The sequence below is a fragment of the Mustela lutreola genome, chromosome 12, assembly GCF_030435805.1.
Source record: "Mustela lutreola isolate mMusLut2 chromosome 12, mMusLut2.pri, whole genome shotgun sequence".
Lineage (NCBI taxonomy): Eukaryota > Metazoa > Chordata > Mammalia > Carnivora > Mustelidae > Mustela > Mustela lutreola.
In genome coordinates, this window is record NC_081301.1 from 17,281,060 (window position 1) to 17,306,453 (window position 25,394).

Genomic DNA, 25,394 nt, shown 5'->3' on the forward strand with positions numbered 1-25,394 from the left:
TGCATATTGGGGCTCGGTTTGGGGATTTCATTTCTATTCCATCTTGGTGTCTCAGTGGAAATTTCAGTTGTAACATCCTGTCACAACAGTGGGACTAAGAATTATAACTACCGCAGCAGCAACAACAGCAACAACTAATGGGGATCGAGTGCCTAACCCTTGCCAGGCACCTTATCTGATCCGCACAAGAACTTACTCAGTCGGGTTGGTGCCGTGAGTTACGAAGGGTGCACTGACGATGCAGGACCTTGACTGTCAGGCTGGGAAGTTTGGATTGGACCCTGCACAGGGGCAGACCTCGCTGATGGCCTCTCAGCTGGCTACTTTCCCTTTGTTAAGGATATCTGTGTGGGTCCTTGAGTCAGGCCTCAGAGCAGTTGCTTTCCTCCAGCAGGAGACAGTAAGTCCGCCTAAGAAATTATCCCATCTCAGCAATTCCTGGGAGGCCATGGCTGTAATAAAGGCCATTCTTTATGATATAAAAGTCTCACCCTCTTTCCCCTACCCTTAACGTTTCTAATTTGAGCCCCTCTGGTCCCTGTGGAGCCTTTAAATGCTTCAAGTGCAAGCCTATTGCCAAGGCAAGCCTGTCTGACTTGGGAGGCAGCGCCCTGCACTGTTGCCGAATATTGAACAAACATTCGCACAGCTTTGGCTCTCCCAGGAGCCCTTAGTCTGCTGCCTTTGTTTTGTTTTCTGGATGAGGGCAAGCGGTGCCATCACCTCCTGCCGGAAAGCCCTGGCTGCCCTCCCAACAAGGAGTTGTCACTTCAACTGAGGCTGCCTTTTTTTTTTTTTTTTTTTTTTTTGGTGGCAACAAAATAATACCCAGCAGGAATTTGGGAGGAGAAAAAAGAGAGTTCAGTTGGCAGGTTCTCAAATGAATGGGTTGTAGTGTCATTGGAACTGAATTGGGCTTAAAACCAGACATGATCCTATTTTGGAAGCATTGTTCAGAGGGATGGGGAATGTGAACAGAGGATAAGTCTCTTCAAAAATGCTCTTTATCCTTGCCTGTTAAAGACAGCCTGTTTTAACTGAACTCTCCCATCCCCTCAATGGCAAGGGCCTATGTGAAAACCCAGAGGAGATCAGAACAACTGGCAAATTGATCAGCTATTCATCTGTAAACCTTCCCATTGAGAAAGCTAATTTTACTTTGGGAAGAGGTTGTCACTTGATTACAAGCCATCAATTAATTGTTAGTCTTGAAATTCACAAAGCTTGGCTCTTAGACTTATCAATGCTCTGATAAGATAGCTTGGTGATCAGGGTCTTTAAATATATATCCAACAAATATTTATTGAAACTATTACTGAAAGCTAAACATGTTCCAGGTTCTGTGTACAATGGATATGGAAATCAGCACAACTAATACTGTCTTTGTCCTCTTGGAGTTTATAGTCTGAAGACATTGAGAGATGATGGATAGAACAGAACAGTATGCTACAAGATTTTTTAATATGAAGCCCTATATAGGTTGGTGGCATGGGGATGGAGTTCAGGGAAGCCTTTTCTGAAGAACTGGCAATTGAACTAAAGATGACTTTAGGCACAGAGTGAGGTTGGATCAGAAATAATTAACTTTCACAATTGTGATGTCTACAGAGGAATAATTAATGGAATGGTTAATGGTTTTCCCTGTTGTAACTCCCATCCAGACCATAATTTAAGCATGATACAATCTTTACAAAAAGGATCATTGTTATTAAATGCTTGGAAGATAGACATAAATCTATTTCTTTGTTTAGGTCTCAGATTCTTCAACTGTTGAGCAATGGGGTTAGACCAGGTGACTCTCAAGTGTCCTCCTTTTGCAAAACCAGCCCTAAGTTCAACTATGAGTTCTAGATTGCTACTGCAAGGCAGTTGGCAGCCTAGACTATGGGCTTTTAACACAATTGAATTGATAGACTGAAAAAAAAAAAAAGATTTATTGGGAAAAAAACAGAACAGCAAAGATCTATAGCCTGTTTTGTTGTTAAATGGCTAGTTATATCTTTAACCCGGTAGCTATGAATGTTTGTTTGATCAAGGGAATTTTTACTCCCAGCACCACATTCCATTCCCAGTTAAATTATATGCATATGGCAAGATTCTGTGAGAAGTAGGCCATCTATGTTTTAAAATATGAGATTGAAATAGTAGTGTAAGTGATAAATTGGCTAACAGAAGAGATTGGGACCGTGTGCCGAAAGGAACACTAACTCAACATACGACTTTGGAAGGTCTTTCTTTGGGACACTATTTCCCCTTGTTCAAAATAGGAGGGTGGATGGAATGGGAGAAGATATTTGCAAATCACACTATAGACAAAGGGCTGATATCCAAGATCTATAAAGAACTCCTCAAACTCAATACCCCCCAAACAGATAATCATGTCAAAAAAAATGGGCAGAAGACATGAACAGACACTTCTCCAATGAAGACATACAAATGGCTAGCAGACAGATGAAAAAATGTTCATCATCATTAGCTATCAGGGAAATTAAGATACCACTTTACACCAGTTAGAATGACAAAGATTAACAAGGCAAGAAACAATAAATGTTGGCGAGGACGTGGGAAAGGGGAACGCTCTTACACTGTTGGTGGGAATGCAAGTTGGTACAGCCACTTTGGAAACAGTGTGGAGATACCTCAAAAAATTAAAAATAGAGCTATCCTATGACCCTGCAATTGCAGGGTAAAAAGAAGGGCCATCTGTACTCCAGTGTTCATAGCAGCAATGGCCACAATTGCCAAACTGTGGAAAGAGCCAAGATGCTCTTCAACAGATGAATGCATAAAGAAGATGTGATCCATATATGCAATGGAATATTACTCAGCCATCAGAAGGGATGAATACCCAACTTTTGCATCAACATGGATGGGACTGGAGGAGATTATGCTGAGTGAAATAAGTCAAGCAGAGAGAGCCAATTATCATGTGGTTTCACTTACTTGTGGAACATAAGGAATAACATGGAGGACATTAGAAGGAAAGGAAAAGTGAATGGGGGAAATTATAGGGGGAGATGAACCATGAGAGACTATGGACTCTGAGAAACAAACTGAGGGTTTTAGAGGGGAAGGGAGTGGAGGGATGGTTGAGCCTGGTAGTGGGTTTTAAGGAGGATATGTATCGCGTGGAGTACTGGGTGTTATACATAAACAATGAATCTTGGAACACTGAAAAAAATTTTTTTAAATGGGAGGGTTGTACCAGAGTAGCATTTCCAAATATATGCTTTTTCAATAGTTTTTGAAAGATGGTTTAGGGAGAAAAGATGCCCCGCCCTATTTTTTCTTATTGGAGATTCACAATTTAAGTGTATCAATGGCCTAATTGATTCCAGTGTTTTTACTTTAATCTATTATATTGCCACATTCCTGTGTGACCAAAGATAGATTTTCCTTCTGAGACTCCACTGCCCCAGCTATAACCTGGGCCTGGAGCACAGGTCCCCAAACTTATTCAGGTAGCAAATATTTTAGGCTTTGTGGGCTATAGCATCTTTTTTTGCAACTACCCAATTGTGCCATCATCGTCATACACAATACATAAGTGAATGAAGATGCCAGTATTCCAATAAAAATTTCTTTACAAAAAAAAGGCAGAGGGCTGGATTTGACTCATGGACCAGTTAATTTACTGACGTCTGGGTCAGAGTGTGAGTTAACTGCCCCCCTAATGTCCTTGCAGCTCTGACTGCCCTCTGAGCTTCTCCCCTCAATGATTATTCTCTCCCAAGTTCGAAGTCACCCTTCTCCAAAACTGTCCCTCCAGCCTGCCCTTCCAAAAGTCATCATCATCTTCTTCTTTCAACTTGTCTGAATGCAGGACTGTCTCTGTCTGCCCGGCTGCTGAGATGCCTTCTTCACAGCTTTGTTTTGTTTATCTTAGTAACTACCCTTCTTTAATCCCCCTGAAGGATTGGTGAGTTGGAATTTGCCTTGTCTTCTTCCCTCAGAGCCTTTGATCTGATGCTCATAAGCATTTGCTGACAGCCAGACAGAAAAGGTGGAGCCCAGATCCCAGGCCCGAGGGCCCAGAGAGTAATGAATGAAGGCTGCATTTATTTGTATTTCTCATTGGCAAGCCCATTTCCAGATCAGCTGCATGTCACTGCAAGCTGAGAGCTAGAGCAGGAGGTAACCCTACTTTTTTTCTCTCAGGCCTTGGTGCCCAGGACCCCTGTTTCCACCGAGGCAGGAGCATGCCTTAACTTTACCAGCCTTGAAAGAAGCTGATGTCTGGGCCAAGTTCTGCCCCTTATCACAGCCTCCCCCCCCCCCCCCGCCCCGTTTTGCCACTCAGATTATGCATTGCACAAGTTTGAGAATACCATTCAAACAGTGTTTGGTGCAAATGGAACTCTCTGGGTTGTACAAATCCCTTTGCTTTTCAAGCTTTTTTATATAGTCATACACCCTTCTCTTCTTACGAAGTCTTACATAGAAGGCCAGTCAATAAAAGAGATACAAGTAGAACTGCTCTCATTGAAGCTGAAATGTGGGTTTTGAGTTCCATCCACCCAGTTTCCCTCTTGCCCTCGGCAGTCATCTGTTGAGATGCTGCCTGGGATCCACAGAATTCCCCAGAAGGATTTCAGAACCTCTAGACTAGATCATGAATGTTATTCTAGCTATTCAGGTTTCTATAATCTCCCTCTCTGATTGAGTCACAAGTACTTCCCTAGCACTATGCTAAACACTGAAGCAGGGGTTGGGGAGTGGGAAGCAGGAGTGGGAGACATGGTCCCATCTCCAAGAGTAGATTATATCACCGGAGAGGTCAGCAGAAAATGGGATGAGAAAAGAGCTTAACAAGATTAGGTCTTATAAACAGAAATACTTAATCAGAGAAGAATGGCTAGAGCAAGGAGAGAAAAGACTTCCTGAAGAGGGTGACGATGGAATGGAGCACTGATGGGTGGAGAACCTTTGAAGAGGCAGAGGAGAAGAATAAGACAAGTGAGCAAAGACAGAAGTGGGAAATGCTGGTGGTATGGATCAAGAGAGATAGCACAAAATGGAGCATGGATAATTAGATCTCAGCATGCACATGAAGAAGGCAGAAAAAGAAGTTAGAACAAGGGACAGATGAACTCAGACAGAAAGGGGAATTCATGAATGATTTTCCAGATAGGTCCACCTCCTTCTGTCTCATTTACCACTCATAACTGTTTTAGTGAGTATTATAACCCCATTTTACAGAATGAATCCTCACAGACCTTGGGGTATGAGGAGACCTTCCCAAGGTAGCTTACTATTATCAAGCAGAATTGGGATTTTTTTTTTTAAGATTTTATTTATTTATTTGTCAGAGAGAGAGCGAGCAAGAGCGAGCACAGGCAGACAGAGTGGAAGGCAGAGTCAGAGGGAGAAGCAGGCTCCCTGCGGAGCAAGGAGCCCGATGTGGGACTCGATCCCAGGATGCTGGTATCATGACCTGAGCCGAAGGCAGCTGCTTAACCAACTGAGCCACCCAGGCGTCCCAGAATTGGGATTTAAATGGAAATTGACTTTAGCTGGTGTTTCCCCCATCACATGAAACTTCATGGAAAATATAGGACTGGGGCAAGTTTTCAAAAGAAGGGTAGAATTTGTTTAAATTGACAGTAGATAGGAATTTCTTGTTGAGAAAATATCTTTGATTTGTTACATCTTGCGGGGTCCTTGAAGAGTCCTCTTATCTAACCAGTCAACTTTAAATATGGAAAATGTGAGGCCCAGAGAAAGTAAGGGGCTGCTTAATAGGAAGAATAAAAAAGGACACGATTCTGACATCTGATTCATCAGGCCAGTGCTCTTTCCAAGACATCATGAGTAAACCACTCTATCATCTTTTTTCTTTTCCATGGGATACTACCTCCTTGGCACATTGGACCCTATGGGTTCAAGAGTCTGCCCTTTTGAACAATGTTGAATTCTCTCTCTCTCTCTCTAGAGACCACAGAGCTGGGCAGCAAGAAGGAACTCAAGTCCATGCCCTTCATCACCTACCTCTCAGGGCTGCTGACCGCCCAAATGCTGTCGGATGACCAGCTTATCTCAGGTGTGGAGATCCGCTGTGAGGAGAAAGGCCGTTGTCCATCTACCTGCCACCTTTGCCGCCGACCAGGCAAGGAGCAGCTGAGCCCCACACCAGTGCTGCTGGAAATCAACCGTGTGGTACCACTTTATACCCTGATCCAAGACAATGGTACCAAGGAGGTGAGTTCCCCTGATACAGCCACTAATTCACATCTAAGTACCAGTCTTCCTCCCTCTTGCCCTTGTGGGCCCTTTGTCCATTGGGATTGTCTTTCATCACCGTCATGGTGATGGCTGATATTTATTGATCCCTTACCATATTTTAAGTACATATATAGCTGTTATAACCAATAAATCCTCTAATCTCAATGGCTTAATATAATAGAAGTTATTTCTTGAAGTTATTTCTTATTATTTCTTGAAGTTATTACTCTGAGAAGGGGTTCAAGACCCATATTATTCTATCCTGTGCCCTCATCAACCTGATGCTTCCACAGTTGCTGTGGAAGAAGAAAGTACATGGGAGATCGTATGTGAGAAGTTTACATGCACCAAGCCTGAAAGTGACAAATATCATTTCAGCTCCTTTCCACTGGGTCGAACTCATTCATTGGGCACACCTGTCTACAAACAAAAACAGGGAAATATATTTTATCTGATGGTCTGGGGAAGAAGATACATGGGTTTGTTAAAAACCTAAAGGTCTCTGCCTCAATATTATACTTGGATTATCTCATTTAATCTTCCATCCAGATCTGATTTATGTATAAATATTGGTTTAACATATATGAAATTGCCAGCATTTGATCATTTTCTTATTTATAAAAAATGATAATTCCAGGGACCCCTGGGTGGTGCAATTGTTTAACTGTTCAACTCTTGGTCTTGGCTCAGGTCATAATCTTGGGGTCACGAGATGGAGCCCCGTGTTAGGCTCTGAGCTCAGCAAGGAGTCTGCTAAACTCTCTCTCTGCTCCTCCCTGTGCACATGCTTGCTTGCTCTCTCTCTCTCTCTCTCTCTCAAATAAATACTTTTTTAAAAAATGGTAATTCCATATGGTTCATCCTAATGTCATGTCCACTTTACAAGTGAGGAAACCTTGAGGATGTTTACTGATTTGCTCAAAGTTGGTCTGCTTCAGAGCCTAGGTGCTTAATTGTGAAATTATATCTCCTCTTTTTCCTCTTCCTGCATGTTTCATATCCCATGGCAGCATGTCTGGGCTTGAAGAGACCATATAAATGATTTGTTCACTGGTTTGCAAAATTGTATTCATGGAACACTTTTTCTAAATGCAGTCTTTCAGGAATCCCAATCCATAAAGCCAAGAATAGTGATGCCACTCCTTCAGTTAGGGAGAGGAAGGTGGATAAAGCTTCTCCACTTTGTCCCCAGGCTTCCCTCTGCAGCAAATCTCTCATAGCCCTTGGCCCAAAGAAGATGGTCTGGTAGGTCCCTGACCAATACCATCAGGCTGCTATGGATTATGCCTTCCTACCATAGTGTTCTGAGTGCTAGAAGGTGGTAAATGGTCAGGTAGGGCTTCCTAGAGGAGAGAGGGGGATGAGAGTAAGGACCTGGGGAGAGTGTCAGGTAGATGACCAGAAGCAGAAGAGAACATGATCTGTACAAAGCCTGGAAGGCATCCCGTGACTAAGATGAAGAGATAGAAGGAAAGCAGGGATGAGGCCAGAGAGGTCAGAAGGAACCTGCTCGTATGGGTTATTGTAAACTACCTCATTGAATGTGGATCCCATTTGAAGGGGAGTGAGATGCTTAGGATATGCAGGACAGATTCGATAGGGTTAGATTCATGCAGCAGAAGGAGCCCTCTGGAAATAGCCCAGATGACTGTCAGTAGGAGAGCAGTTAAATAAGTGCACAGTGGAATATACATGCAGTGGAATAATCTACAAGAGACAAAAACAAATGAACTACAGTATCATTAAATATGAGATGAATGAACATAATATTAAATGAAGAATGTAAATCCCGAAGATACATTTTATATAGTGTGTTTGTTTGTTTGTTTTAGTATATATAACTGATTATTAGGTACTATTAGAATATGACTTACAGGAGTGTCTGAGTGGCTCAATCCATTAAGCACCTGTCTTTTTTTTAATTTTTAATTTTTTATAAACATATAATATATTTTTATACCCAGGGGTACAGGTCTGTGAATCGTCAGGTTTACACACTTCACAGCACTCACCAAAGCACATACCCTCCCCAATGTCCATAACCCCACCCCTCTTCTCCCAACCCCCCTCCCCCCAGCAACCCTCAGTTTGTTTTGTGAGATTAAGAGTCACTTATGGTTTGTCTCCCTCCCAACCATTTCCCCTGTTTTAAATTAAAACAGATGCGTGCCAAATGAACTACATTTTTTGAATGAATACAGGTGCTATAAACTATTTAAAAAAGGAATCAAGGAAATGGTCAACATAGGATTCAGGATAATGACAGTCTTGAGTTGGGGAGGCAGGACAATGGCACGAGGGAGCCCTCATCACATGGAGGTATCATGTTCCTACCCGGCATTTTGGGTGGTGGATTTGTGGGAGGTTTTTTTTTTTTTTTTTTTTTTTTTTTTTAAGTATTAAAATTAGCTAGTTAATGAACACAAAGTAGATGAATATATAAAGCCTAACCATGCATGGTGCTATAATGACCTTGAGTCACGAGCTAAGCCTCATGGATGATCTAATCCGATGCGTCAGAGGTCTCCACGCTAACTAAAACAAAAAGTCAAATATGAATAAATCTCCCCGCTCTGGCTTCAGGGTGAGAGTTGACTGTGAAGATGCAAGTGTGGAAAGAGGGAGACCTGTGAGGAGGCTGTTGAAACTTCCAATGAATACCAAAGATTGTCTGACCAGTGTTCTGTTAGTGTGGATGAGCAAAGCCTCTTGGTTAGCTGCATGGGGCCGAGCTCTCCAGGACTCGGTGGGGGAAGTTAATGAAAATCCTCATTTACTGCTTCAAAATCTTGGCCTAGTGCTGCCCTTCTGGGCCACACTCCTCTCATCTGTAATATGGCACCAGCCTAGCTAAGTCACAGGACTTTTGTGATGTGTTCTTGGCCCATGTGGTAGCAAGAGGAGTGGCGGTTTTCGTCCTCCTTGCGTAGGAGTCAGATTCCCCCATGTCTGGATTCCTCGGCATGATCAAAACATCCATTTCTACGGAAATCCAGGGAGATGTTTTCAAGGCCACTTGGTGGGATGTTATCAGAAAAGCCCCAGTGTGAATGCAGTCACTAGATGTCACTGTTCTCCTTACGGGAGATTTGGAATTCTTAGAGCACTAGTCATTCATTCATTCATTCATTCAGTATTTGTAAGAACTTACTATATGCCCGCTACTATGTCATGCCCTGAGAAGTGAAGTGGATGATGAGTAGACTTGGTCTTTATCTTCATAGAGTTTACAGACTTGTGGACCAGACAGGTATTAGTGAAACAATCACACAAATCAAGACAGACTGTGAAGTACCAAGAGAAGGCCAGGTCAGTGGGTTGAAAAGCGTGTTAGGAGGTCTTGTGGAGTTAGGGTTGGTTTCTCTGAGGAAGTGTCATTTAAACTGAGTTTTGAGGGGTCAGTTATGTAACTGAGTTACATAAATTAAAGTAGAGGACTAGATTTGGCGGGGGTCGCGGGAGAGGGGGAGGAGCCAGAGCACAAGTAAGGTTGAAGACCCAACTCCTGCGAAGGCCTGAAGAGTGAGCAGGCATGGCCCATTTCCCTGAAAAACTGAGATCCCATGGGGCAGGGGCCAAACTAAAGGGCAGCTCCATGAGCAGTACTTGAGGACCAAGAGGCAGGACCCGGCGAGGCAGAGCTGCAGAGGCTATGGAGGTGAGGAGTTTGGCCCCAGCAGTGGGAAGCCAGAGAAGAGTTTGGGCAGGTAGACAGGCAGGAGTGCCATCTTCTCGGCTACAGGCTGTCCTCCTCTTGGTCATCCCCACTCAGAAACGTTAGAGCTGGCTGATGAGCTGGCTTCCTTGAGGCTCCAGCTTCTACTCCCTGGCCCCAGATCCCAATGGTAGGTCCTTTTAAAGGTGCATGACAGCCTAGGGGCTGTGCTACATTAGGCCTTTCCAGTAGAGCAAGGCTAAGGTAGGAGTGGGTGGGACAGGCCAACTGTAGGTGTGGAAATTATGTGGAGGAGGGCAATATGGCCGCTGAGTGAGGCTGGTGTGATGAGAAGGCGGCCACTGTCCCTGGGATCATTGTTTTCTGCCTCCTCCCCAGACCCCATCACTCCTTCTCCCATGGCTCCGCCATCTCTTCTCATTTTTCTGAAGCCAGGGGTGGACACAAACACAAAAGTGGATGTAGATAAAAACACAAAAGAATCTTGGCCTGGGCTCTGACACTGAGACACAAGGCTGGGGCAAGTCTTTGTTTCCTGTGTGGGTTTTTCTTTTCCTATCTGAGAAGGCAGAGAGGCTGAGTGAGTTACTTTCTGAGTTTCCTGCAAAAGACTTTCTCTAAGTGGAAGCAGGCCGCTCAGGCTTTGTGCTCTACTTAGAATCCTGCTTCAGTCTCCTGTTCCCTGTGTGATGCTGAGTGATTTCTCCAAACCTCAGTTCCCACATCTGTGAAATGAGGTCCTTATGGAGATAAAATGAGTTCATGAATGCATAGTACCTGGCACATAGCATCTGATGGACAAACATTTTCTGTGACAATGATAAAAACGATGTTTATCTAAACTTGACCCTTCTTGGGGCACCTGGGCGGCTCAGTGGGTTAAAGCCTCTGCCTTCAGCTCAGGTCATAATCTCAGGGTCCTGGGGTCAAGCCCCGCATTGGGCTTTCTGCTCGCAGGAGCCTGCTTCTGCCCACCCCCCACCCCCCCCACCCCCCGCCTGCCTCTCTGTCCACTTCTGGTCTCTGTCTGTCAAATAAATAAATAAAATCTTTAAAAAATAATAAATAATAAAATAAACTTGACCCTTCTTTTTTAAATGAGTCCTTTGGTATGTCCTCTTCTAAGTAGTACTTAATAACTTTACAGATGCCCTGTGCTAGGGACATGACATTTTAGAGTAAGAGCTGTGTTTTTGCATGGGAAAGGTCACTGGTTAACCCAAAAGTGCAGATCATGAATGGAGGGATTATAAGAAAATTTTATTACTTTATAAACATTGCTGGAGTTCATATTCTGTTGTAAGGGATACCACAGGTGGAGTTACACATGTGTAAAAGGATTTTCTTCTCCTACAGACCTCCTGATGCAGAATGGAACCATTTTTCTATGTAAAAATTCCTGACTCCTTGGGTTATTTGAGGTGCTCATTCAACTTGAGTCCCATTTTACGGCATGGTTAGGGAGTGTTGGTGAGGGGTGTGACTTGCATGAGGTCTATGAGGCAGTTCTGGCCTCTGATTCTGGACCAGGGTTAGAATGTGCTCTGGCTAGCCCTGGGGGCCATGAGACACTAGATCCTTTAACAGTTGGGATCTCCTTGGGTCCATCTCCATAAATGCATGCAAGACATGATGCCTTGTACCAGTCAGAAAGGAGCACTTCATTACATGTCATGCTGTGATTTAAAGAACAAGGAAAGCAGGAAAAAATTCTTTGTGATGGACAGTTTGATTAATACATAAACCTCCTCCTCCACCTGTTAAATGACCCCACATAGCCCAAAGCTATAGTGCAGCTAGTGCTTAATGTAGAAGACTTTGTGTGGCTATTAACTTAGCCTTTGGGTGAGGGAGAAGAAGAGGCTCCGGTAGGGGAGACAGGATGGTGTCAAGGTGAAGAGCCAGACAGAGCTGGATTAGAAATTCATCTCTGCCATTGACTACTGGGTGACCTTACTTTTACTTATTTGTAGAGTACGCATATAAATCTCTATCCATGTTGGGGTTGGGAATTCTCTTAGGAAGAACTAGAGGATTGGGACACCTGGAATCTGAACTAGGTTCTGTCCTTGACTCTTATATGACATTGGACACAAATGCATTGTGTTTTGGTCTTTGTTTCTTTATCTGTATAATGAGAATTCTGGTTTCACTTTATCCCCTTACTATCTCTTGGTGCTGTGATAGGGTCAGACCTAACTTTTACCCTGAAAATAAGGGAAATATTTTGAGGTTAGAAGAATCATCCTGTGACCTACAATTTATTTCCCATCCAGAGACAGTAACAGTTTTATCCTTAAATTAATATTAGGAAGAGGAAGGTGTACTAGGGCAGTGACAACATTTATGAGTAAAAGGGGATATTAAAATCATATCCTATTTATTTTTCAGACCAGCTTTTTTATTTTGCAAATAGTAGAAATAAGACCTAAACATGAGGAATGGTTTGCCCTTAGTCACAAAGCCAGTTCTGAATTTGAAGTAGTTAGGCACAGTTTTTGTCCTCAGCAGTGTCTTTCATCTCTCTTGAGAGTTAGTTTCCTCATCTGTAAAATGGGTAGTCATAACTTTCCCCACAGGGCTCTCACACAGAAAGATTAAGACACCCAGACACCCTTTGCTGGTAACTTGAGCACTGTGAAATACTCTACAGATGGATTCATTCCTAGTGCTCGGATCTCCTGACTTCCAATCATGTGAGTTTTGTTTTGTTTTGTTTTTTCTTTTTCTTTTCATGCTGCTCTAGGAAGAGCCATGTATAATTTTGGTCTTGTTGTGGTTGTCTGACCTTCCAACAGATCCTCTCTCTCTGCCAGAAGGACTTGTTTGCTCTATTTACACTTCTTGGCTCTCACTGAGAAGAGAATTCCAAATGACTGCTCTTTGAAAAGAAATTAACAACCAAGATCACCCCTCCCCCCACCATGATTACCACCGCCACCGTCACCTCCACCATTATCACAAGCGCTGTCACCATTACTGTAGCACCATTGCCACCATCTCCTGGCCTTGGGTGCTTGGTGTGTGCCAGATTCTGTGCTAGGAGGCAGGATAGAGAAGGGGAATAAGACACAGATTGTGCCTTCAAGGAGCTCATAGTCTAGTGGATGAAGCAGAAGAGCCACATAAGTAACTATAATTACTTGCATATGTTACATCCATGCATGACTTATTTTCAAATAATACAATTGACATTCCAACAGTGTTAGGAAAGTGGGAGAAAGAAACTCAGAGAGAGTCTGGAAAAGATTCTTGGGGCAGGCAAGGTGGATATGGGCCGATCATGGAACAGCTTGAGGCAAGTCTGTTGATAAGGAGAATAATACCATCTATGAGATGAGATGCGTATCACAGGCCAAACACTGCGCCGAGGGCTTTATATGCTTTATCCCATTTAATCATCCAACACCTTATGAGGAAAGTACTATTATGATCTCTATTTAATAGACAAGGACACTGAGACTCAGAGAATCTTGAACCCAGTTCTATGAAGTTCCAAAGCTAGCCCGGGTCAGAGTTGGAAAGCTGTGACCCAGGGGTGAAATCCAGCATGCCACCTGTTTTTATAAATAACATTTATGAAATGTAGCTATGCATTTGCATATCATCTGTGGCTGTTTTTCTGCAACAACAGCAGGGTACAGTAAGAGCCACAGAACAGAGTATGGCACACAAAGCCAAAAATATTTACTTTTGGTACTTTACAAGAAAGTTTGACAAACCTTGGTCTAGACCAAAGAATATTGGAAAGGAAGGGGAAAGAAAGTTATGTCAAATACTATATGCCAAACATATAGAACAGAAGATCAAAACTCAACAGTTCCTGAATGCTAACTCTGTGCCTGGCATTTTTAAGGGTTGTGTGTGTATTAATATGCACTCTCTCTGTATCAGTAATATTTCACTCTATCCTCCTAACACATTTGAGTATGTATTTTAATGCCCATTTTACAAATTAGAAAGCAAAACCTGAGGCTTTACAGAGATAAGTAATTTATCTGAGATCACATAGCTAGTGACTTGTGCGGTCAAAATTCAAGCTTGGAATGACTGTCCCTAATGATTATGTGCATGTTTTTGTTGTTAAGAGAGAGAGTGTGTGTGCAAGTGGGGGTGGGGGAGCAGAGAGGGAAAGAGAATCTCAAGCAGGGTCCACGTTCAGTGCTGAGCCTGACTCAGGGCTCAATATCATGACCCAGAGATCATGACCTGAGCTGAAATTGAGAGTGGGACACTTAACTGACTGAACCTCCCAGGTGCCTCTAAAGCTTATGTGTTTCATCAGTTACTCTGTAGCACAAAGTCTGAGAAATTGGGAAGAGATCAAATTGGAAAAAATGATGTGCAGGGGGCGGAGCTGTGGGCAGCTTTGAATGCTGCATCAAGGGAGTTGGGAACCATATAAACAATGGGGAGTCCACCTTCAAGATATGGATCAAAGGAAAGACATCACTAAATGTGACTTGGAAGGGCACCGGCTGACTCAGTCAGTGGAGCAGGCAACCCTTGATCTCAACTCAGAGACCCGTGTTGGGTGTAGAGATTACTAAATCTTAAAAAATAAAAATAAATGTGACTTTAGGTGATTGACTGCAACAACCATTGAAGGGTGAGTATCAGCGACCAGAGCTATGTGGAACTAGAGGGTATTATACTAAGCTAAATGCATCAATCAGAGAAACACAATTATCATATGATCTCACTGATATGTGGAATTTGAGAAACAAGGCAGAGGATCATAGGGGAAAAAAGGAGAACATGAAATAAGATGAAACCAGAGAGGGAGACAAACCAGAAGAGACTCATAATCTCAGGAAACAAACTGAGGATTGCTAGAGTGGAGGGGGAGGGCGGAATGGGGGGCTGGGTGATGGACCTTGGGGAGGGTATATGCTACAGTGAGCGTTGTGAATTGTGAAAAACTGTGGAATCACGGACCTGTACCCTTAAAAGAAATAATACATTGTATGTTAATAATAATTAAAAAAAATAACCAAGGGTATTAATTTGGGGACTGCAGGTCTCTGATATTGAAGGGTCTTTGGATCTCTTCTCAGAAAATTATGCCAAATTATATATTTTCAAATTCTTTTTCCCAGCAAAAAAGATCCATGGCATCCACACACTTCCTAAATGTTCTAGACCCAAACATGGTAGAAGACTTATATAAGATGACCAGTTAGGGTTCCCACTACAGAAGTTTATCTATGAGATGGCTGAGAGTGTGGGGACTCAATTCAAATAATTTTAGCAAATATTTATGAGGGTCTCCTCTAGGTCAGGCACTATTCTGGGCATTTGAGATACATTAGAGAACAGAACAGGCATATATTTCCACCACCTGGAGACTTAATTTCTATGGGGGCATGGTTGGGAGACAAAAAGCAATCAGAATAGTAAATAATATTGTATATTAGAAGCTGAAGAGAAAAAAGAAAAAAGGCAAAGCAGAACAAGTGAGATCAAGATACCTAGTGGGATGTGGGGACTTGGGTTTCAGAGGATCGCCAAGTCCCTCAGGATGGAGATGGAGGAGGCATTTGTTAAAAAGTCAGGTTCCTGGCTTCATCCTACGATTATTTTTCTCTGGTGGGGTGAGGCTGGGAATCTTCATTTTCACAAGCTTCCTAGGTGATTCTGAAACACTCTGAGCTTGAGAACCACTCACTAAAACCATGGTTCATATATCCCTTTCATTCTGAAGTTCCTTCAGGGAATTCCTTGTTTAGGGATTAGGAAAGTCAAGTACTTTTAATCTGGCCTAAATCTCTGCTATTGTGGGGCCACTTCCTCTCCATCTCTGTGCATTCTGAGGAGGTGTCCTGGCCAGAAACCAGACTGTCAGGCAGTCCTTGGCAAGAGGGAAGATCAAAGAAAAGAGGGAGAAATAATCCATGTCTTACTCAACACGCTCATGGTCAATTACAAAAGAGGAACTTAATGCTTGGCTTGCCTACTTGCAAAACTGGAAAACGTAGCTCTTTCATGCGACCAGAAGACTACCAGCTTCAATAAGACATCAGAGACATACAGACTTAGCAAATGCAAACATTTTTGCATGTCAGAGCACAGGGCGTCCTCTCCCTACCCGTGCCCTATAGGACATTGAATTCAGTTAGCAAATGTGATAAAAAAGGGAATGGTATAATGTCTTTCCCTTGTACTTTTCATAACAATCATTTACTGAGCACTTCAGTTGTGCCAGGAACTCAGCTCAAGCCCTTTATTTACTTAGCTCATTGAACCCTTTCATGAACCCCATATGGTGGGTATTATTACTGTCTTTATTTCCCCATTGTGTAAACTGAGGCATGGAGAAGTTAGACTACTTGCCCCTAGTTCCTAGAAATAGGAACTGGTAGAACCATGGTTTGACCTGTGCACCTGAGCTTTTTTCTCATTTTGCTATACTCTCTATTAGCTACTTCCCTTCAGCTTTTTAAATGATCATAAACAGAAGTCTAATGTATATTGAAGACACTGTCACTACGTATTACCTTCTCCAGCTACGGTGTCTTCATTTCTTTATCTAATTTCCAAAATTTTTGAAAAAATTGGCTACTTCTACTGTCTATACTGATTCACTTGCATTCATTCCAGGGTTGAATCCCTTCATGTGATGGAAGTAGAATGGCTTCTCATTTATAAGTCTTGCAGACACTACAGTTGCCATAAAAGACTGTCTTTTTTGATAGTGTTTTCTATCTCAGTTTTTGTAATTCTGAAACCAGTGAGATATACTTGATACTTTTTTTCCTTCCTGCACTCATCCTCCCAAAACTACCACCCATTATCAAATCCTATAGATTTTTTTTTTTCTTAAGAACTTCTCAAATAACTTCATTTTTACCCAGTTTGGTTCAGGTTTTGCCTGGACTATTGTAATTGCCTCCCCACGGGCTAATAATGATCCCTGCTCTTTCTAGTTAATTTTCTTCCTTGTAGCCAGAGTGAAATTTTCAAAAACTAAAACATACTTTCATCACTTTTCTCATTCAAACACTTAACTGCCTTCCAGTTCTTTAGGATCAAGACAGAGGTGCTTACTGTGGCCTGCATGGAGCTCCTTAGACTGGCCCTTCCAACTTCTTAAAACTCATCTTACCTCTACCCTCCTTGCTTTCTGTTCTCTAGTCACTGGCAATCTTCCAGTTTCTGGAAAGGCTATACTTTGTCATGCCAAAAAGTCTTTGCAAATGCTATTCCCTCTAATTGGCATGCATGTCACCCATCCCCCTCCTTTTCTGAGTTAACTGCTACTCCTATACCAGAATGCCACGGAAGCTTCCAGGTTTGATAAGCTCCCCATTTATTTATGTACTTTGAGTCCTTTTTTATCTTTCTTCCATAGTGGTTATCAACGTTTCTAACTATTATTATTATTTATTATTATTTTTTTAGAGAGAGTGAACACTTGCGAATGGGGTAGGGGTTGAGGGAGAAACAAAGAGAGAAGTGGAGAGAGAGAATTTTAAGCAGGTTCCATGCACGCGCACTCGGGCTCCGTCTCCCAACCCTGAGACCAGGACCTGAGCCAAAAATGAGAGTCAGACACCTCACCGACTGAGCCACCAGGAGCCCCTCAGTTTCTAATTATACTTTTATGTTTTGTAATTCATTAATGCCTGGGTCTCCTCCTCCTTCAGATTTTGTTATTTTATTTTATGATGACAGATTGCCAGTGAGGGAGGAAGAGCAGGTGAACTCAGAGATGAAGGCATTTAGACAAGCATGTAGTGCAACCATAGTCTACTTCTTGATTCCTTTCTGCTTCGCTTTGCTAAGGTAGTGGACTCTGTGTTTGAGCATTCCCAGTAACAGCTTGCTTTGTGACCCCAGGCATCCTTTTCCCTCACTTCTAGAATATCCTTCTTGATATTGAGTCAAATGGTTGTCCTCTAACTTGCGGGGGTGAACTCCATGAGACCAGGGTCTGGGGAAACTTTTGCTCAGCATTGCACCAACATCTTCTGATATCGTGCCTGACTCATAGTAGAAATTCAGTAAGTTCTCAATGAGAATAGATGAATGAATGAGTGAAAAGTGAATGAGTTACCAATTTACTTTCATATACACTGGCCCCCTTAATCCTCTCAGGAGGCCTATGATGGTAGCAGTGTTTATTTCCACTTTACACATAAGGAAACTGAGGCTCATAAAGGACAGGTACCCCCTGAAGCCTCAAAGGGCTAACACATATCAGAACCAGGACTGGAATCTCTTTCTAGTTCACCCACAGCCACTCATCCATCACATGATCATGTAGAGACTGCCCCAGCCAGGGCGGTGCTGGGCTTCCAGGAACAGAACAAGCTGTAGGCCCCATCCCTTCTGGAGCTTAGCCCTGTTCACTGGGGGCTCCTCTTGGGTCATTAGACAACTTCAGTCAGCAGTGATGCAAAGGACCCAGAAACAATTCACAAACAGTTCTACTCTCTCCTCTGTTTCTCTCTAAGAACCAAAAAGTTGTTCCAGATGTGTCTCACAATTCACCAGGCAGATGCAGCTGAAAGCAGCGTTGAGTTTGTACGGTTACAGAGTCAGTCTCTGCAGTGCCTTCTCCGGTCAACAGAGTGATGTTATCCCTAGTGTTTCTGAGTAAAAGGGTTCCAGTCTATAATCTCAGGTCCAGGGAGCAAGAGAAAACCTTGAAGAATAGGGCTTTTCCTGGGACCACATGTTTCTTTCCTTTTTCAGCTTCATCTCCACATATTCTCATTTTGGAAGACACTGTTAAATTCCCTGGGTCTTCTGCTACCCAGCCCAAAACAATTCAGTTTAGAAAACTATAATGTATACAAGAACAGAGAAACTAGTGAAATGAACTTCCCATATACCTCTCACCTTCCAGCTGCAACAGTGATCAACTCACACAAAACATGTCACCTTCTGTCTCGTCTCAGATATTGTTATTTTATGTGTAAATGTTCAAGTCGACATTTCCAAAAGATAAGGGCTGAAAAAAAATAGCGTCAATACCATTACCATTACCATGCTCTCCAAATTAACAGCTCCTCGATACCATCAAATATCTAATCATTGTTCATATTTACTGAATTATTTTTAAGTTTGTTCTAGTTTGTTCAAAGTGGGATCTAAATAAGATACAAACACTGTCATTGGTTGATAAGGAAGTTTCTTTTAACGTATACGTTCCTTCCTTTATATCTTTCTCTTTTTATTCCTTGTGTTATTTTATTAAGGAAACTCATCATTTGTCCAGCGGAGATCCCCGCAGCCTAGATTTTGCTCATTAAATCCCTATGGTATCATCTAACATGTTCTTCTGCTCCTGTATTTCTTGTAACTTGGTAGTTAGGTCTAGAAGGTTGACTAGGTTTGATCTTTTGGCGGTCTCCCACAGCCAGTATTGATATACCCATAGACCTATGTGATCTAATAGAATAACTTGAGCTTTCTAATCTAGTAGTTAAAAGTTTGCTTTTGATGCTGGTCAAATCTGTCATCAAGTCTTGGCTGCTTTTTGTTTCCTATGTGACTTTTGGCAAGGAATTCTGAACCTTAGCTCCCTCGGATGTGAGGTGGGGTTAATAATAATAATAATACCTAATTTCTGAGGTTATTATATTAAATGAGATGGGCATCTAACATACTTAGCCTTCTGCCTGGTACATGGTAAGTGCTGAATATAGACAAGTTCTTACTTGTCTTCTCCTCCTGTCCTGTTCTTTCTCTTCCTTTCCTTTCTCCTTCTCCACATTCCATTATTTTATTTTATGATCAAAATAATGCTTATAAGAAGGAAAGAGCAGGTGGGCTCAGAAGTGGAAGGGATTATCCAGGCATCTAGTCCTATCCTAGTCAATTAGTTCTTTGCTACCAGACCCTACAAGAGTCTGTATTTGAATATTCCAAGTAAAGCCTGCCCAATAACCCTTAAGCAGCTTGTTCACTTGCTACTAGAATGTTTTGTTTATTGAGTAAAAATACTTTCCTAAATATTTCCTATTCTTGTCTCTAGTTCCATTCATCAAAACTATACTGAAATAGACTTACCCACTGACTTACTGAACAGAGCATATACTTAAGAATCAAAGAGATGAGGGTTCTAATAGCTTTGGTACAAAATTCCTTTGTGTTTTTGTCACATTACTGAAGTTTTTAGGATTCTGTTTTCTCACCAGTAAAATGGGCTTCACAATGTTTACTTTATAGAATTGTTTCTAAGGTAGCTAAAATAACAAATTATTAAGGAAAAATAATCTATTGCTACTTAGTAGCAATGTTTAGCACACAGAAGTAGATCAGTAAAAATCCGTCCTCTCTCCTGGTTCTAAGTGACAGTTTTCTGGGTATTTGGAGATGTTTTAGGTCTTAGTTCTGGTAAGCATCCTCTGTTCCTTCAATAACTTTCCATGAAATCAGTCTGTTCTTAAATCTGACTCAGCTTTACCCCAGCCATCTTGGTTATTAGCCTCTGAAAGAACTCCGGTATGTCTATTGTCCTTCTTAATGATGTATGATTTATGAAGAAAGAAGTTAGAACACAAGAGGCTGCTTCAGTTGCCTACAGAATTAAGGATAAAATCCAGGTCTCTTGCTTCCAGACTTCTGGATTTGTCTTGGTCACAATAGCTTCTATCTTTAGTGTCATAGTATATAGTATATAGTAAGCATACAAAGCATAACTTCTGAGTGGTGAAAGTACTGAGGTTCAGAAGGAGAAATCTCTTGTCAATGTCCCACAGCCAATAGTTCTGGAACCAGGATTTAAACATGTTTCTCAGGTTCTATAGCCTGCAGTTTCAATATGTAGGCTATAGAGACTGCCTCATCATTGGCTCCTTTCTCTGCACTTTGACATAGGCCAGCCTATTGTGTCATCAAATAACCTTTCTTGGATTCTACAGTCTTTCCTGTCACTATCTTTTTCTTCACTTTTCTTGGGTGGTGAAACTTCTGTTCTGGTTCCAACTCTTAGTCACTTCTCAGCTTCTTGGAAGTTATTCCACTACCTAATTGAAGTTCTTGTCTCAGAACTCAACAAAGACCTCTTCGTCCTCCTCATCCTCCTCTAGTGAGATGTAATAGATGGATAACAGTATATTGTTCTAGGTGCACAACATAATGATTCAACATTTGTGCACATTGCAAAATAATCACCATGATAAGTCTAGTTAATAATGAACATCCATTATCACATAGTTATAATTTTTTTTTGTGATGGAAACTTTTAAGATCTATTCTCTTAGCATCTCTCAGGTATACAATTCAGTATTCTTAATTGTAGTCACAAACCTATACATGACATTCTCATAACTGAAGTGTTTTATAACTGCACGCTTCTACTTTTTGACCTCTTTCATCCATTTTCCCCACCCCAGTCTCTTGCCTCTGAGCAGCCTCTTTTTATCTATGAGCTTTTTTTTTTTCTTAAGATTCTGCATACAAGTGAGATCATATGGTATTTGTCTTTCTTTCCTTGACTTATTTCACTTAGCATAATGTGTTCAAGGTCCATCCGTGCTCGTCTGGCAAGATTTTATTTTTTATGGCTAAATGATATTCGTGTGTGTGTTTGTATATACACACACCCTACACTTTCTTTATGCATTCCCCCATCGTGGGCACTTAGGTTTTTTTCATATCTCGTTATTACAGATAATGTTGCAGTGAACATTGGGATGCACGTATCTATTTTGAGTTAGTGTTTTCACTTTCTTGGATAAATACCCAGAAGTGAAATTGCTGGCTCATGCAGTAGTTCTGTTTTTAGTTTTTCAGGGGAACTCTATACTGTTTTTTCCATAGGCACTGCACCAATTTACATTCCCATTAACAGTGCACAAGTGTTGCCTTTCCTTCCTATCCTCACCAACACTTGTTACTTCTTAACCTTTTTTGATAATAGCCATCTGACAGCTATGGAGTGATTCAACAAAGACCTTGTTAACTCAATCCAAAACCCTGTTCTTAATTCTTTCTTAGAAGTATCAGTCTACTCTTAAATGAGCTTGGGCCTGACTCCTTCAAATTTAGTTTGCTCAGTCCAAATCTTTACCAGAAGTTATTATTTCCTTTCAATAATAGAGGGGATGCCAGGAAAAGGAAGCATGGTCGCTGCTTTGGGATTGAGGAGTACACATTAGTGAGGTTTTGCTCATCCCTCCCTATTGTTACTTTAATAGTTTTTTCTCAAATTTTCCGATATTTATTTTGAAGGAATCTGGAGAAACTATAGATATAGATATGTTCACGTAGTAGTTATATATTGGTGTGTGTATGTATGTGTGTGTGTGTGTGTGTGTGTGTATATATATGTTAATATGTGTTTTATATTCAGGTGGTATTATCTATATTCGGGGTAAACAGACATCAGTGAAATTTTGAAATTTTAGGCATTTTAGTGAAATGTCATTGAGAAGGTTCACATTTAGGAGTCAACTAGATCTAGATTGGATTTTCAGATTTTGTGCTTACCTATTGGATAGTATTGTACAAGTAGCTTATCCTACCTGAGTTCCAGTGTCCAGTCTATAAGAAGATTTGCTTCCTAGGATGGTTCTGGATACTACATAAGATGATAGATGCAAAGGAAAGAAGGTTCAAGAATGAGATAGACCTAGGCTTACATTCTTATTTTGTCACACACTATGGAGATATAAGTTAATTACTCTAAATCTCAATGATGATAATCTGGGGATGATGTAACTCATAGAATTATTGTTATCTTAGCTAATGTTATGTATATAAATCACTTTAGGAATGCCTAGTACGATTAAAAATTTGATCAATGCTAGTTCCAGCTTCTTTTCTCTTTCTACATCTTCAACTTCCCCTTCCTTCTCTTTCTTTTCCTCCTTGTCTCTTCTGCTTCTGCTCTTGCCATTGATAAAACATTCAGCACAGAGTAGGTTTACAGTTAATAGTAATTGCCTTACCCTCCGACATCCTTGATTAAAAAACCAGACGTGTAGTTACTTCACAGAAACTAGGAAAGGCATACCTCCCCAAAGGCAAAGATAATCTTAATGTCTTTTTGGCAGTTGGTTCTAGTAATTTATTTTTCCCCATGGAAAAAATATTAAAAAGAATAAAAATTATTTTGAGGATAGATGTGCCTAAAGTAACTTTTGTCCAAAAGTAATTGTAAATAATAACTTTACTATGTTCATAATAGATAATAATAATTCACAAGGAAGTATGTTGCTTCCATGTAGAGAATATCCAAGTTTAGGGCTTTATCAACATTCATATGATTGTCAAATATGTGTGTGTGTGTGCGTGCGCGCGCACGTGTAGAGACATGTATAGATCTGGCATCATTTTAGGTACTTTACAAATGATCCTTAAACATTCCTTACTGCTCTAGGCATTAATGTACCCCCACTTTATACTTGTGGAAATGCAACATGGAGTTGAAGTCACTTTGTCAGTTTGCTTAGGGATAACACTCAAATTTGAACCCAGGAGTTTGGTTCCAAAGACCATACTCTTAACCTCCATGTCCTGTTGTCCCTCCAGCATGAATAACATCATTTTATAGGTTAAGAGATCTAGACGTCAGAGTCCCAATATACCATGATGGAAATGTGACTACAGTGAATGGGATAGGTATCCCCCTTTTCATAACCCCCCCAGCTAAATTTCCAAGTCTCCCTTTCAAAGGCAAAGATGGGCTTAGTTTGAGTCTAGACTAAGCATGTCCCCTCTTGTCCTCTGACCTTTCTTTCCCTGCCCCCACCCACAGGCCCCAAAATGGAGGCCTCAGCAGCTGGGGCAACTACTTCCTTCAGATGCCTCCTAAGGGAAAATGGGCGTACTGGAAAAATGAGGTCACAGTGGCCACAGAAGGGAAACTTTGCAGTCCTTTTCTCACCATTAACTTAAGCTAACATTTAGTGACATAAACTCCACAATTTTGGACAAATCTTCGAATTGAAACCTTCCCACCCGCCTCTCATCTCCAGATGTTCTCACCACAGGGGAGAGGAGTTACTATCTGTTAAAGGACAGCAGGCCTTAGAAGACAGGTCTTGCCTGATGGGTGGAGCTGGGAGCCTTGGCTAAAAGCTTCCCTTAGGAAAAGTGTGAGTTCCATCCAGGTTTTCCCTTCTAAGACTAAGTGGGCCAGGAGCAACGCCTTGTAGGAGACAGGCTGAGAGGCGGAGCCGTTCTCTGAAGAACTTGGATTTGTACAAGACTAAGAAGCCCTTGGCAGTTCAAGGTCACAAGGCAAGATGCCTTGGGAAGATGACTCATGATTAGATGGATGAGGCTACTGATATGGCTGTGTCTTCTCCCTGGAGTTATAACTGATGTTTCCTGTTGCTCATAATTGGTCTGCTATTCATCACTTTCACAACTGCTATCAGCTCAGTGACAGGCAGGACAAATGATCTGGAGATAGTTTAGAACAATGTAAGCGAATCTATTGCCCTGGTGACTGAGAAGGGCCTGCTAGGATAACACAGATTAGACATCTGAAGAGCTCCCAATCTTCTGTTTCTCAGAGTTCGCCACTCATCCACACTTTGTCATGCAATGAACATTTATGGAGTACCTACTCTCCGCCAGGTCTGGTGCAAGGATCTTCTGGTAAAATAAGGCAAGGAAAAGTTCAGTGGAGTGAATAGGCATACAGATCAATAATTCAGTAAAATATTGTATCTTACTAGCAGATATGTTGTCGAAGGTGCAATGATAGCCTTCAGTTCTGCGGGGGCGGGAAAGGTAATAAAAAACGAGTTTCCAGAGAAGATTGCAGTTGTGGTGGGTCTTAAAGTATGAGTATGACTTGACCAAACATAGGATGAAGGAAAAGCATTTTAGGCTGACATAAGTTTGCTGCTTGTCTGGTCCTTGTTGTAAGTGGTTTAGGGTAGCTGGCACATAGGACTGGGGCAGACTGCAGTGGTAGGACATGAGGCTAGAGGGATTGTTGGACATCTCGTGGGAAGGGCCCTGTATGCCTGTATACTTCTCTTGGTCAAGGCTCTTTTATTGGTAAGAAGCAGAAACCCACTGAAACATCCTAAGCAACAAATGGAGAAAATACTATAATGATATATTGATTTTTCATGTAACCCAAGAACAGAGAACAAACAGAGACTCCCAAGATCTAGGAAGCCACTCTCAGCAGTAACTCCAGAGCCTGCCATCTCTGATTTTCTCTCTTTCTTTAACTCTCTGCTCCTTACATGTTCTGGTCTCTGTGAATGTAGTTTAAGATGTCAAAACCCCATAGCCAAGTCTAGCTTTTTATCTCATACCCGTTCAAGCACTTACAGACGAACAGCCACTTGAATCTAATTATTAGGGGAAAAAATGGACCTAATTGGTCCAATTTAGGCCAAGTAATGAATTTTGGTCCCACCACCTTTGGCTAAAGCAACAGGATTATTTTGTTCAAATATGCCTGCCAAACTGTTTGCTGTATCCGATACCTGAAAGATATCTATTGAAATAAAATCCCATAGGTTTTTATTCTCAAACTGGAGTACCTTAACCCAGGGGGATATACTCTGATATGCCA

The 25,394-nt window shown here is 41.6% G+C and overlaps 1 protein-coding gene across 3 annotated transcripts in view; it reads left to right on the top strand.

Moving 5' to 3' along the window:
- Positions 1-25,394, top strand: part of ASTN2 (astrotactin 2) — an 859,033-nt gene that overhangs the window by 673,040 nt on the left and 160,599 nt on the right. For all 3 annotated transcript variants that reach the window (XM_059142160.1, XM_059142161.1, XM_059142162.1), the window contains one exon: positions 5,933-6,198. In XM_059142160.1, coding sequence (XP_058998143.1) covers positions 5,933-6,198 — 266 coding nt within the window. The remainder of the gene's footprint in view (positions 1-5,932; positions 6,199-25,394) is intronic.